Genomic DNA, 14,489 nt, shown 5'->3' with positions numbered 1-14,489 from the left:
CCCATCCGTGCAGTGAAACAGCCACATACATGCACACTAGTGAACACACACTAGGGGGCAGTGAGCACACTTGCCCAGAGTGGTGGGCATCCCTATCCACGGCACCCGGGGAGCAGTTGGGTGTTAGGTGCCTTGCTCAAGGGCACTTCAGTCACGTACTGTCAGCTGAGGAGATCGAACCAGCGACCTTCCAGTCACAAGGCTGGTAGCCTAACCTCCAGCCCACAACTGCCCCCCTTGTAAACATAAACTGTGTAGAATATGGAGAGGTTCACTCAATTGTATTGCATATATGACAACTCTTTTTTGGGGCTGGTGCAGAATTTAACATTGCTGATGTCCACTTAGTTATTAAAACAACTGTCCCTATATTGAGGGTAACCGAGGGTAACTGAACCGTTCAAACCCATTCTTTGTATACAAATGGTTTGACTGGATAAAAAGAAACAGTTTGACATCTGAAAATGCTTAAATTCAGACACTGTCCAGGAAAGACAACAAAAATCCAGGACCATCCAGTGAAATCCTGAACAGGTGACAGAATTTGCTCTGTTTCTGCCACATGCCTGGGGCAATTAATTTAAAAAAATGAAAGAATCCTAGAAATGCTGCAAGTAAGACGTACTTAGATTCATTTTGTATACTCCTGTTTAGTAGACTAGTCAATCTTTTGTTGTGTTGGCTGGCTGCCAGTTTGCCAGAGCAGCTCCCACTACTTTGCCTAAGGCACTTCAGCTGTCAGCCCTGCGGTTTTCTTCAGACACCGCGTACCCACGATCAAAACAGAGAGAAAGAGAGAGAGAGGGAGGAAGAAAGGAATTCTGCAAAATCAGGAGGGAGAGAGTGGCAGGCTTTTGTCAGCGGAGATGCAGAAGATGAAAACAACAAAGATGAATTTTTGACTGTTTTTCTGGCAGTGGCGTAGAGGAAGGCGTTCTAAAATCACGCTATAATGCATTTTCATTTTGTAGAGGCATTTTAGGCCATGTTTAAATTACATTCAGGTCTGGGAACCTGCTGAAGAAGGTTACACAATGTGCAATGTTTTAACCTAGTTATGACTGTACTGTGCGCCTTACTGCTAAACTAGCACCAGCTACTAAATAAGTAAGAAATACCATCACATCAGCACTAAAAGTCCAGTTTTGCTGTGTAAAAGTCAGAGATTACCCTCCATTTATTTAATTTCCATTTACAGCCATTAAGTTATTCAAGTTATTCATTTTTCAAGAGTTCAAAAAATCAACAATGACCAAGACAAAACTTTGGAGGTGTGGAAAAATATCCCTGCAGATTTCTCTTCAAACCTGATAACAAGTCTTCTAAAAAGAATGAACAAATTTTTTATTGTAAGGTTTACATGTGATGATTATGTGAGAGGTTGTTTCTGACTTTTGCGCAACATTCTGTATGAACATACCAAATAAGACTTTTCCAAGCCTAACACTTGACCTCACAGTAACCAGCAATAAATTGTTTTTTTCTTATAGTTTTTTTTTTTTTAAAGAAACATATAGCTTCTGTAAAAAAAGTGTTTTACAAAGTTGTATTGGTCCTGACATTGTTAGTTACCCTGTTTTTCCTTCTGAAAGTCAGGATATTTTTTTCTGAAAATACACAAAAACAAACACAGACACAGACAAACACATAGTGACCTGGCAGAAATCCCACTGCCCAGCCACCCCACCAACACACACACACACACACACACACACACACACACACACACACACACACACACACACATTCACTCTCTCTCTCTGCAGTAGTTGAAGCATGAGCTAATTCTGGCAGCCGTTGCCAGGGCCATGGGGAGGACAGAGGAAGGGCACTGACCTGCCACACTAACGGCTCTGCACGCTCGCTACCGGATGACAGGCACACACTCAGGACCACAGTGTGAGATGAGCAGGTGACCACGCTGGCTATGATGGCATCCTTCATAGAGAAAGGGAGCATAGTGTACACCACAAAGATGATGAACAAGAAGAATGACACCTGGGGAAGAGAAGAGAAAAGAGGTTCATGTTTTTGGATTGAACTTTGTCGAAGCGATTAGGGCTCAAACCGTAATCTTGATCCATTTCTCACTGCAATTTGAATTGATTCATTTAAGCCTCCTGGTCACAACTGTGACGCAAAATTGTTTTGAGCTTGTAAAGCTCTAAAGTTAGTGTGTTTTCTACTAAATAGGAAATTAACTATTATAAGTTGTTTTGATGACCAAGTTCAATACTTGAATTAAGCACCTGAGAAAGATGATGTCTGCAATGGAGCTCTTTAAGAAGTAAATGAAACATTTTATAATACAGATACACATATAATATTTGATGCATGTAATATTCAATAGGTCCACTATTGATTTTCAATAAGATTGTACTGCCATATGTATATCATGCTCACATGTGAACGGTCAACAACTGTGACTGATTGAATAACACAGTGGTTCAGATTTGCTGCTGATATTTCTAACTATAAATTTTCTATCCAAATAGCTTGACTCTGTCAGAAGTTTAGGATATGCCTGATGACCCAGCAGAGACCACATTCAACATTTCCATCATTGTATCAGTATGCTGCATCAGCTTCTTCACATGGTTCATTGTAATACAATTATTATTATTTTTTTCCTCTGTAATTGGGTCTGATTGATTAACTGAGGCAACTCTTGACTCTGTAGTTTCCCAATAGTTTCAGAACTTAGATTTTATGAACTTTTCTTAAGCAATTTCTCAAAAAGGCATACAGTTTGTGTTATAGGGCTGCTCAAGGAGTAAAATTCATGTACCCACATAGCTGGGGAAAAAAAACTGGGATTAAATGGGTTGAGAGCAACATAAATTCTGCAGCATTTGCACTCAAACAACCAGCGTTTAACACCCTCATTCCCCTTATTTGCTGTGATTAATGACTATTGTGCCATCTGACTTGCTATGATTCACTTGTATTTGTGAGATCCTGCTGGAGTGGAATCATGCTTGTTTCCTCCCTTTCAATGACTTAAACAAAAAGTATTTCAGTTTTAACAGCTCTATCTTATGGAGAATTACCAGGGACGAGGGGGTTCACATGGATAAATGTTTTTGACAACATATATTTGGGGAAAACTTGTTAAACTTTGGTGCTGGGCTGGCGTGGTGCTGGAAATCCACTGCTAACAAGGGTATGCCCCTCTAAAACCCATCCCCACATTCCTCTAGTTTGTTCTAACATCCAGAGTACAATCAAAAAGACATTATTTTTAGCGAACTGTTATTTCCTTGCATAAAGTCATTTTTACCACATGTGACACACATCTCTGTTCTTATTTTGAGTTTTTTGGGGGCACTTTTCAGCCATGCTAACTTTTGTTACACCCATGGACTAACAATAAGCCTGCTGTCCAAGTGACAATGTTGAGTGCACATCACACCGAACTTTGAGCTCTGTCTTCATAAAGCGTTAGATCGGATTAGAAATTTCACTTTTAACTTGTTCCCACCCTAACAAGTCTGATGTTCCCACTCACATTTAGCCTGAAACTTCTCGTGGTTGTCCCCAGATATTCTCATTACGAGATCATGTCTGGTCCTGCGAGACTAGTGCAGGCCTAGACTGGTTAGCACAAGATTTGGATGGCATCACTTTAGAGACATGCTGTGAGGTTTTAAAAAAAAACAGGGCAGCACCAATGGTACTTTTATTTTGGCTTTCATGTGACCCTGTAAGTCACTTGTACTTTCTAGCAAGGCACTGTGAGGAAGAGAGCAGGCGGAATGATGTAATAGCATATAATTTAGTACCAACTTAAAAAATTTAAAGATGTGCTGTAAGAACCTGAACTACTGTCATCAAGGTGCAATAACATCAAAGCACTGGTTCTGTCTTTCTCCATTGAGATGTGATCTCTCTCATCTGAATGTTCAGACAGGGCAACAGTGTTTTGAAACCAACTGGATTCACAAGGAATACAGGTGGTTTTATTGCAATTTTTCTTGAGTTACTTCTAATGATAAACATCTAACGTTAAATGCAAAAGAGAAAAACAAAGTGGCATTCCACGAAGAAATATGATTGGGAGCTGAACAATTATAATACCTGCCTTTTGAAGTAACCATCAGTCAGTAATAAGAGTGAATGTGAGAATGAAAATGAAATTAGATTCAGTAGTTATTTTTAGTCCTTCTGCTACTTTTTCAGATTTGCAGTGAAGTCACCACCTGCTGAATTAAACTTGTGGACTGTCCACTAGAAACTAGGGGTGCAGGAAAAAACAAATTCTTAGATGCATCGCGATGCAGACGTGAACGATTCTGAATCGATTCACAAATGTCAAAAATCGATTTTTTAAATATTTCATTTATAACATAATGTTGACGGATGCAAAAGGCGAAACTTGGAAGTGCAGAAGCGCAGCGCCCAGACAGTCTGTAATGGCACACAACAAAAACACAACTGGATGAGTGAGAAATCCGACCGGCTCCCTCTGCATTAAAAGCCAGGTCAGGTCAGGAGTCACAACACAAATGTTAACATTTTGTCCTTTCAGCAAAAATCAAACCACCTTGGGAGCCACAACATTTGATGTCCAGTATGTCTGTGTGTGCTGATGTTCTAGTAGAGACTAAACAATATAAACGAAAACGCACATTTACTTTGCTCTGCTTTAAGCTTTAGCTATAGCCGCTTTCCTCCCATCTCTGCCAGAAAACCTTTCCTCAGAAGTAGATCAGTTAAATGTCTCTCAACGTTCGACTGTTTTACGAGGCTGAAGTCGCTTCTTATTCTCCAGCTTCTTGTTAGAATTTACCCGTTCCACCTTAAATTCTGACTGAGGCGCCGAATGTAAATGCGGCACCATTTAAGGTGGAACGGGAGAATTCGAAAGACGCGACTTCAGCTTCACCACTTTTTAGTGTTTGACAGTCTCTCGTTGCAGATTTAACATACCAGGAAACCAACTGCGCTGCTTAGAAATGCGAATAACACATCGCTGCTACGTGACCTGCAGTCTGCACGCCGGTTCTCAATCGTTGCGAAACAGGGCTTTCGCGCTATGTTGCACACATCCCGTCTCAAAGACATTTTACTGACACAGCGATCCCCCCCGTCTCTACAACGAGACCAAAACCGAAATTATAAAGTCACTAAAGAAAACGGGTAGAATAGCTGTAACATGTGCTGCATGGACATCCAGTCACACTGGATCTTATTTCACCGTAACTGCGCATTTTATCGCATTTTTTTGCAGCTTCTCGTGCTCCAAACAAGAGCACTGAATGAGAGCCTTCTAGTTCACTTGCCACATCACTTCCATTTGATTTATTAATAATAGATATTGGAAGTAAATTCATTATGGATCATTACAAATACTTGGCTTTAAAGGTACTGAGTCACTTAGTCACTTTAAAATTCATACTGCTTCTATATTCTGTGTATATTTTGTGTATATTTAATATATGTCAGTTGGTTTTTCTTTTTTTTTTTTACTTATTTACTTTCTGTAGAGTGATTAGCTGAGCCTCACCACAAGCATTTCAATGCATAAATGTCCTGACATGTTGTGTGACAAATAAACTTGAAACTTGAACTCGAAACTTGAGCTCACACAGTGAGAAAATATAAATGCTATATAGAAAAAAAAGATGCATCGAGATGCATCGATAATCGTTTTATAATCGCATCGCAGCCCTCTGAATCATAATCGAATCGAATCGTGAGGTGCCTAGAGATTCCCACCCCTACTAGAAACACTTCACTCTACAAGTAAGATGACAAGTGCACAGAAAGGCTCTTCATTGCTGGCAATATCTACCATTGACTGGTCTAAATTTTGACTGTCAGCTAGACTGAAATTCAACTGTCAAAGAGAGTAATCTCCTGTGTATTGGCTACTTGGCAGTCCATTAGCGGGTGTAGCTTGCTTTGTGACCCATCCGTCATGGCCTGTGATCTCACCAAGCAAAGAGCTCTAAAAGACTGAGGCTCTTGGGGGAGAGCCTGCAACAGTTTGCAATGAGGTGAGATTTTAGGCCTTAATAAATTAAAAATGAACACTGGGCTACACAGCACACTAAATGTTAGCACAATATTTATATCACAAAAGGCTGCAAAATAAGCCTTTTTAGTTTCATGTGATTCACATGAATAATTCAATGTACATGTAAATAATTTTGAACAGCGCAAGATGCAGGCCAAGTCCACTTTCTTCTGCACTAGTTCAGAGCTTAGTGAAATACAGTGCATATGATTATTTTATGGAGTGGTGGAATGATAGAAGTTAAAGGGACTCCAGCCAAAATGACATCATTCCAAGGCTACATCAGTTGAAAACATGCCTACTCGCGTCTTGCAGTGACACAATAGTTTTTAGAGCAAGATTTTCCAGTTTAAGACTAGGAAACCCCCATTCTGAAGATGTGTCGTGAAGGTGAGGAAACTTCTGAGAAACTACACCTGTTTTGGGGGGTATTTTTGGGGCAGGACTGTTTTAATTTTTTTTTTCATTACCTGGGGAGGGAAGCTGGATTTCTAGCATTGCTGCTAGGTAGCCAAATACCTTATTGCAGCTGTATAACTGTGGTTATTGTTTTCAAATGACAATAACAATAGAGAAAATGAAATTACCCAAATGGCAGAAATGTCCCATCATATGAAGAGCTAAACATCTAAAAGCTACAGTTGGCAAGAACCTAATTGGGTATTTTTGTCTTTAGCTAAAGAGATTGAAAAAATTTGGCCATTTTGCTGAATTAAGATAGAATTGCTATTTTCTATACAATTTTGTTTGACGACCGAGGTAAAAGCATTACACTATAGATCAGTAGCCACAGGGCAGCAGTCAGGAATGGTATTCCCAATGACTGTGTGATGTATTTGTGTAATGCACATAGGGTATTGTAGTGAGAGAACACTAATAACCAAAAACATGGAAACTGTTAAGAAATCATTTAAAAAATAGAAATGACGCAAACTCGGTCAAACCTGAGGCTGATACAATACTGCACTACAGAATACTATATAATAAAAAATAAATAAATAAACAAAACAAACTTCTATTGGTGCAATAAATGTATATGACTGGAAAACAGCACAATACAGAACAAGCAAAGCAGCTTATTTTGCAGATGGGAAGCCCTAAACAAACAAAAGCTCGGAAACTCACTTTTTACACAAATTCAGCTTGTATCGTTTAGGTTGCTTTGCACCAACAACAATGACAATATTTGCATGTGCAGAACACTGAAAAGCTCAGCAGCTGAGTGAAACTGAGTTATTTGCTTTACATACAGAAAAGTGGGGGGTGAATGAATCATGTCTATTCCATCTGGTACTCTGAAAATGGCCAAGGGAAACACAAAGTAGATGACATTAATCCTTTTGCTGCAGTTTTTGTGCTTGTGTATACAGCATTGTTTCTTCACAATTTTTTCTGCATAATTCTTCACACAGCTGTGAATCTTCGAATGGACAAACAATAAACATCTCAGAATATCTCAGAAATGGCAGCGTTCCTTCTTACAGAGTCCTGATGATAACCTGATGCTATCATTAGAATTTCTCCACTGACAAAGAACTCTTCCATTCAAAGAGCCTCAGCCACTGACCCAACACTAGTATTCTGAACTTGTACCAATGCCCAGTACTGTACTGCCAAGTGACCCTGTGCATTCTTAGTACTTTCACTCCAGAGCTCCATAATGTTGCTGTAAAAAAATACAATATTGCTTGAAACGGTTTCTTTGTCACATGCCTTAGCCTTGTTCTCTGGTTTCGTCACTGTTCTAAACTGTCCGCTGCTTCATGGCCCTGCTGCTTAAGTATTGCCTCTCCGAGGCTGATTCTGTGTTCCTGCAAGCCCTGTTTCAGATCTGGGAGAAGGTGCCACCTGGAGGGTTCTGCCATAACCTAACCTGCAAAGCTACCTGCCAGGATTTTACCTCAGGATGCCACCTTATTCTCTTGTCTCTATTGTTTTTATTAAATCAGTTGGCTAATAAAATTGGCCAAAAAAAAGGTTCTACACATTTACTGTACTTTTCAAGCACTGATGATGTCTTTTTAATTGTTACATAAAAAACATACAAAGCGATTTTGAAAGCTAAAGGGTACTAATACCCACAAAACATTTTGGGATTTTATATGAGGCAGTGTGGACTGACTATTTACAACCCCATTTCCAAAAAAGTTGGGATGCTGTGTAAAATGTAAATAAAAACAAAATGCAATGATGTGCAAATCATTTAAACCCTATATTTCATTGAAAATACTTTAAAGGCAACATATCAAATGAGAAATTATATTGTTTTTTTCGAAAAATATATGCCCATTTTGAATTTGATGCCAACAATACGTTGCAAAAAAGTTGGGACGGGGGCAACAAAAGGCTGGTGAAGTTGTGTAATGCTTAAAAAAACACCTGGTGGTTAATTGGCAACAGGCCAGTAACATGATTGGGTATAAAAGAGCATCCCAGAGAGGCTGAGTCTTTCAGAAGATGAGGAGGGTTTCACCACATGGGAATATATTTTTTCATTCAGTTCATTTCAATATGTTTCTTAAACTGGTGTTTCTGCAGAACATATTTTCACATTGTATCTGACTTTGCCTTATTAGTTCTGTGTGGATGCCTTGGCAGAAATTTCTGCAAAATACTGTGATGCAGCATCACTCCTTATAGTTCTTTATGTCACTACAGGACATAAAAAACTTTAGGACAAAAAGCCACTTTTAAGTAAAATAAATTTGCTTATATCTGAGAGAAATTTCAAGTTTCTGCTGTTTGAGCTCAAGAAATTTGATAACTGAGACCTGACTTATTGGGCAATCATGTCAATAAAGTCTTGTTTAATTAAAAACCTGTGCAGATTGTTTACCATTCTCAGCCCTTTGAATTGAGCCCTAGCTTCAAATCTTCTCTTTGCTGCTTATGTCCTCTCACACCAAAATGCTGGTAGTATCCCCTGGAATTCTGGACAATGATGCTCCACCTCTGCCAATGATCTGTCACCTACCATGTGAATGCCAGCACTTCTCCGCCTGTGCTGATAAGTGTTAAAAACAAAGCCCCTCTGACGCTGCCAACTCTGTTCTTGCCACCTGTATGCAAGAGTGTGCCACTACACTGCCACCAGCACCTACAGTGCCCCCTAGTGATCTGCAGGGTGTTCGTATTTCTCTGCCTATGAAGGCAGTGATAAGGACTCCTATCACGGCTTACTGAACCACCTGCTACCCAGCTCAGCTGGCCTCTGTATCAGAGGTTCCTGCACCTCCAGCCTATATTACCACAGATGCAACTGAAGTGCCTGTGCTGGGAGGTTTGCATTGAGTCACCTCTCCTGCAGTTGTTCCTGAAGTGCCTGCTCAGTGTCCCGTCACTGTTGATGTGCTTTGTCCTGTCAGGGTCTCAGGGTGCTTTCTGCACCCTTCAGGTTTGTTTAGAAGTTGCATAAAGAGAGAAAAGAATTACATCAGTTAAAGTTAGCTCTAAAAAACGGCAGACACAGCTGGATTTAAATCCTACTTTTCAATCCAGTCAAAATTGCATAAAGTTGTCAATTCATGTCCTACATATATTTTTGCCTTTAAAAAAAAATCATTGAAAAGGCTGCTACAAACCCATGTTTTCTTACGTACTGCTCAAAGGCATATCCAGTGTACACCAGGACCTATGACAGAACAAGGACTGGTATGGGACACAGAGCTAGAATAGCCATGAGAGAGAGACTTAATGAATGCCAGGGGATCAAATGTGTAAACAGCTTCACAGTTTTCATGATTTAAGCAGCAGACTGCTTAGCGCTAGACAATGTTTTCAGCTGTAAAAAAACACAAAAATGTAAATTAAATTGACATTAATGCTTAATGACAATAAAAATAACAATAAAATTTAAAGAGGCTCATCTACCAAGCAGCAGCACACTAACATGGATGCTACGACAGTTGAAAATGGCACCCTGATTTACAAGCACTTGTTTCAAATCCTATGTGATCTGGCATGGCCGTTGCAGCGACCAATCAAATTTCATGGGTGGTCACAGCCACCTCAGCCCCTCAGTCCAACCCAGACCAGGGCCAACCTTTGGCTATGTGTTGAAATGACACTAGCTTCAATGTTTGCATGTTCAAAACTGGAGAGAGAACTAAGCAAGATCTGTTAACTTGTTGCTCACTCATAAATGTGGGACATTGTGGGACAAAAAGGTATGGAAATGCATCAAATCAATATTTGCATTTGTAATTCTTTCTTAGGACAAAGAGATTTAGCCTGTATCAAAACTTACATTTGTACTTCTATTGCCTTAATCTTACACTGCTTTCTTCTCTATTCAGGTATGAGCATTCATATCTCAAAAACACCAGCAGAAATGAGCTTCTCAGATAAAAACTCTTCATCTTCAAATGGCACCCAGGTCATGGACATGATCTACTACAATTGGTGCGCAAATTATCGCACTGCTCCATTAATTTGGTCAGGTTTCGCTGTTATCTGTTACCTCCTGGGTTTTCCAGCCAGTCTGATAGCACTGCATGAGCTTCTCAAGAGACAAAGACAAAGAGCCTCCTTTGACATCTTCATGTTTAATCTTGCTCTCATCGATCTGGCTTTCACAGTTTTCATCCCATTCAGTTTAGTCAATTACATGATATTTCACAATTTACAGTTTGAGTGGATTTCTAACTTTACTTACAGCTTAACAATGGCTGGCAGACCTCTCTTTATGGCTTGCGTTTGTGGAGACTGTTATATTGCAGTGACTCACCCCATAGTGTACATGACCAGTAAGAAACTCTTTGTAATTAAAACGGTTTTGTCTATGACAATCTGGTTCATTACAGTTATCTACGGTTCACTTGTATCCTCCTTGCATCAGTTGATTGCCACTCCTTATAGCGTCATTCCTTTGATCATAGCTCTACCTGTTATTACTTTTTGTGATATATCAGTAATTAAAGCTTTGAGAAAACCAGATCCATCTGGAAACAGTAAAATCCATCCACAGAAGAAGCAAGCACTTCACACCATCTTCACCAGCCTTATCATGACATTCATTGTATACCTGCCAGCAGGAGTTATTTTTTCATTTGGAACTCTGATGGTGTTGATAGAAATAGAGCGCATCTGTAGTTCAGTTTTTTATGGAATTTGTTTCTCCATGACTGGATGTGTTATTATGCCTATTTTATATCTGAACAGTGTGGGTAAACTAGACATTTTAAAGAAATGGTGGAAGCGCTGAAATAATGTCATTATTTTTGTAAATAGTCCTACAACTGTTAATTCAGATCCACCGGTAATCATACTCACTGAACTGAAATAATGTTCTTGTTTCATTCGGTGTTTTCCTCATATTAATTTTTTTGAGAAGTGCGCTTTTATGATGGTTTTAAACAATGTGATGGTAGTTTCAGTTGCACTTTTGTCCATTTCATTCTTTTTTGTTCATTTCTAATCTCCTTGTTCAAATGAGATAAATTTAAGGCAGCAAACCACTAGCTTACTATAAAATTCATCCAGTCTCTTATAGTAATGTACTATTTAGTAATACATATATATTAGAAACAGTTAATAGTTTTTTGTTTCTGTGTATTACTTTTTAGGGAACTGCTTATGTTTGTGATTTTGTCTTTTGACATCATATTATACAACCTAACCAAATTTAAAAACTAAATAATGACATGCATAATGTCTGAATTACAAATTGTGATTCAAGTGTCATTAAATGTGTTTGGGATTACTTGGATCATGAGAGGCAAAAAAAAACAACCAACTTCTAAGACTGAATTTTGTAGATATTTCTGCAGATTTCTTTAAAAATCTGAAAGCAATCCTCTTGAAAAGGATGGAAGTTGTAATAAAGGTATGTGCTTTCTGTTTTTTTTCTTGATGAAAAAGGAACAACTTTGGCTTAAAGCCTATTTTAAACCGGAACTTTAAAAAATTACACTTTAGAAAAACATTACAAAAAATCATACTTCAGATGCAAACTCCAAAGTCTAGAACCTGTTGGGAATTTCACTGTCATTGATTTACAGTGCTGTGAAAAAGTATTTGCCCCTCATCCGATTTATTCTATTTTTGCTATTTTGTCACATTTAAATGTTTCAGATCATATAATTTTAATATAAAATAACGACAACACAATTTGCAGCTTTTAAATAATCCTTCCATACATTGAAGATAAAGATTTATTCAAAACTTATATCCAACTTACATCAAACGTTTGCCAATTTGGGCCCACTCCTCTTTGCAGAATTGTTTTAATTTGGCTACGTTGGGGGGTTTTCAAGCACGAACTGCCCGTTTAAGGTCTTGCCACAGCATCTCAAAGGGATTCAAGTTAGGACTTTGACCCGGCCACTCCAAAACCTTAATTTTGTCTCTTTGTCTAGCCATTCAGAGGTGGACTTGCTTGTGTGCTTTAGATCATTATCCTGCTGCATAACTCAACTGCACTTGAGCTTTAGGTTACAAACTGACTGGCGAACATTCTCCTTCATGATTTTCTCATAGAGAGCAGAATTCATGGATCAATTAATTATGACAATTCCTGCAGAAGCAAAGCAGCCCCAGACCATCACACTACCACCACTGTGTTTGACTGTTGGTAAGATGTTTTTATGGTGGAATACAGTGCTAGCTTTACGCCAGACGTAACAAGACCCATGACCCAAATTTCCACCTTTGACTCATCAGCCCACATAATATTTGTCTTGGGGGTCATTAATGTTTTTTGGCAAGGTCAGCAGTGGTTTGCATCTTGCAACTCTCCCATGGATGCCATTTTTGTCCAGTGTCTTTCTTATTGTGGAATCGTGTACATTGACCTTAACTGCAGTTATTTAGATGTTCTTCTGAGTTCTTTTGTGACCTCCTGGATGAGTCATCAATGCACTCTTGGTGAAATTTTGGTAGGCCGGCTACTCCTAAGAAAGTTTACCACTGTTCCACATTTTCTCTATTTGTGGATAATGGCTCTCACTGTGGTTCGCTGGAGTCCCAGAGCCTTAGCAATGGCTTTGTATCCCTTTCCATATTGTCAGATTTGAATGACTTTGTTTCGCATCTGTATTTGAATATCTTTAGAACATTGCCTCATGTGCTGCTTTTTTAAACCTTCTAGCTGCTTCACATTGCCAGACAGGATCTATTGAACAGGTCTGGCAGTAACCTGGCATGGACATGGCTTGTGAAACTGAACCCAATAGTTAATTGAATTTGGTTAATTGGTTGATTTAGTAGCTAAGGGGGCAATTACTCTTTCACCAGGGCCAGGTAGGGCTGAATAGCATTTTTCCTTCCATAAACTAAATCATCATTTAAAAACAGCATTTTGTGTTTACTTGGGTTACCTCTGTCTGATATTAAAAGTAGTTTGAATATCTGAAACATTTAAGTGTGACATATACAAAAATTGAAGTAATGGGGGCAAGTACTTTTTCACAGCACAGTATATCGGCCTTTATTCATCAAAGCTGTGTAGAAACAAGCTCAGATTTCACTGTCCTGAATGGCGTATGAACTACTCTGAGTCTGATTCAGGAAAGTGGTGTAAAAAAAAAAAAAGCACTGATCTTAGCTCAGAAGTTAAATCGGCTTCAGCTTCTGAAAATCTTACATATCATTTGTAACGCACACGCCCTAATTTACACACACACACATGCAATTGATATGATGAACGCCCTAATTCTTGTTGATGTTTTGACAATGAGCCAAAAAAGCAAAGTATTTAGCAGGTTCGCAATGGCTGTCCCCCCAGTTTTTGCCTTCCAAAGCGCATCACCACGAAACGAACATTAGAGAGAAGCTCTGCCTTCACTTCCAGTCACTTCAGGCTGTCTTTAGCCCAAAAAGAAGGCACAACCAAGTAATTTTTGATTATTTTCTGGCCCTGTCCTGTTTTAGAAAGAAGGGACTGTTTTATCAACAGGCTTGACCATCACTTTATGACTTAAATGTTTATCCAAGACAATGCTAAAAATGATGTGATAAAGTTGCGACATGAAAGACTGTGCTGTAGCATTTGAAGCAGAAACTCCTCAATGATGCAAAACATGGAGCAGCCAATAATAATAATAATAATGATAACAATAATAATAATTGTCACTATTGCTGCTATTACAGTAATTTGAACTATTTGTAATACTTTTATTATTCTAATTATATTTATTATTTTATGTTCAGTTGAGGCTGTTTGTTTTCACCCTTTTATTGTTCTTTTGCTCCATTCTGTTCTCTAATTCTACAGTATATTGTACACAATCAGCTGTTGATGGAGGAAGTGAAATCCATTATATGGTAAAAGGGCACTGTCCAACTAAATGGCTGTGATGATTTATGTTCCCTACATCAAGTTCACAAAAATTTGCTGGGTAGCTCCAACAAACATTACGATTATTTGCACAGCATTGTCATTAAGGCACCTGCGCAGTTTCAGACATTCCTGCTATCCTCCGCACGAGAAGCCAATCAGGAAGTGACATGATTTACCACAGCTGGTCCCCAC

The 14,489-nt window shown here is 38.9% G+C and overlaps 1 protein-coding gene across 1 annotated transcript in view; it reads right to left on the bottom strand.

Annotated features, from left to right (window-relative positions):
* The window catches only part of adcy2a (adenylate cyclase 2a), a 142,908-nt gene that overhangs the window by 63,544 nt on the left and 64,875 nt on the right, over window positions 1–14,489 (bottom strand). The window contains exon 3 of the mRNA XM_036590619.1: window positions 1,837–1,998. Coding sequence (XP_036446512.1) covers window positions 1,837–1,998 — 162 coding nt within the window. The remainder of the gene's footprint in view (window positions 1–1,836; window positions 1,999–14,489) is intronic.

Source organism: Colossoma macropomum, unplaced genomic scaffold, assembly GCF_904425465.1.
Source record: "Colossoma macropomum unplaced genomic scaffold, Colossoma_macropomum, whole genome shotgun sequence".
Taxonomy (NCBI): domain Eukaryota; kingdom Metazoa; phylum Chordata; class Actinopteri; order Characiformes; family Serrasalmidae; genus Colossoma; species Colossoma macropomum.
This window is presented reverse-complemented; position numbering and strand designations above follow the sequence as displayed.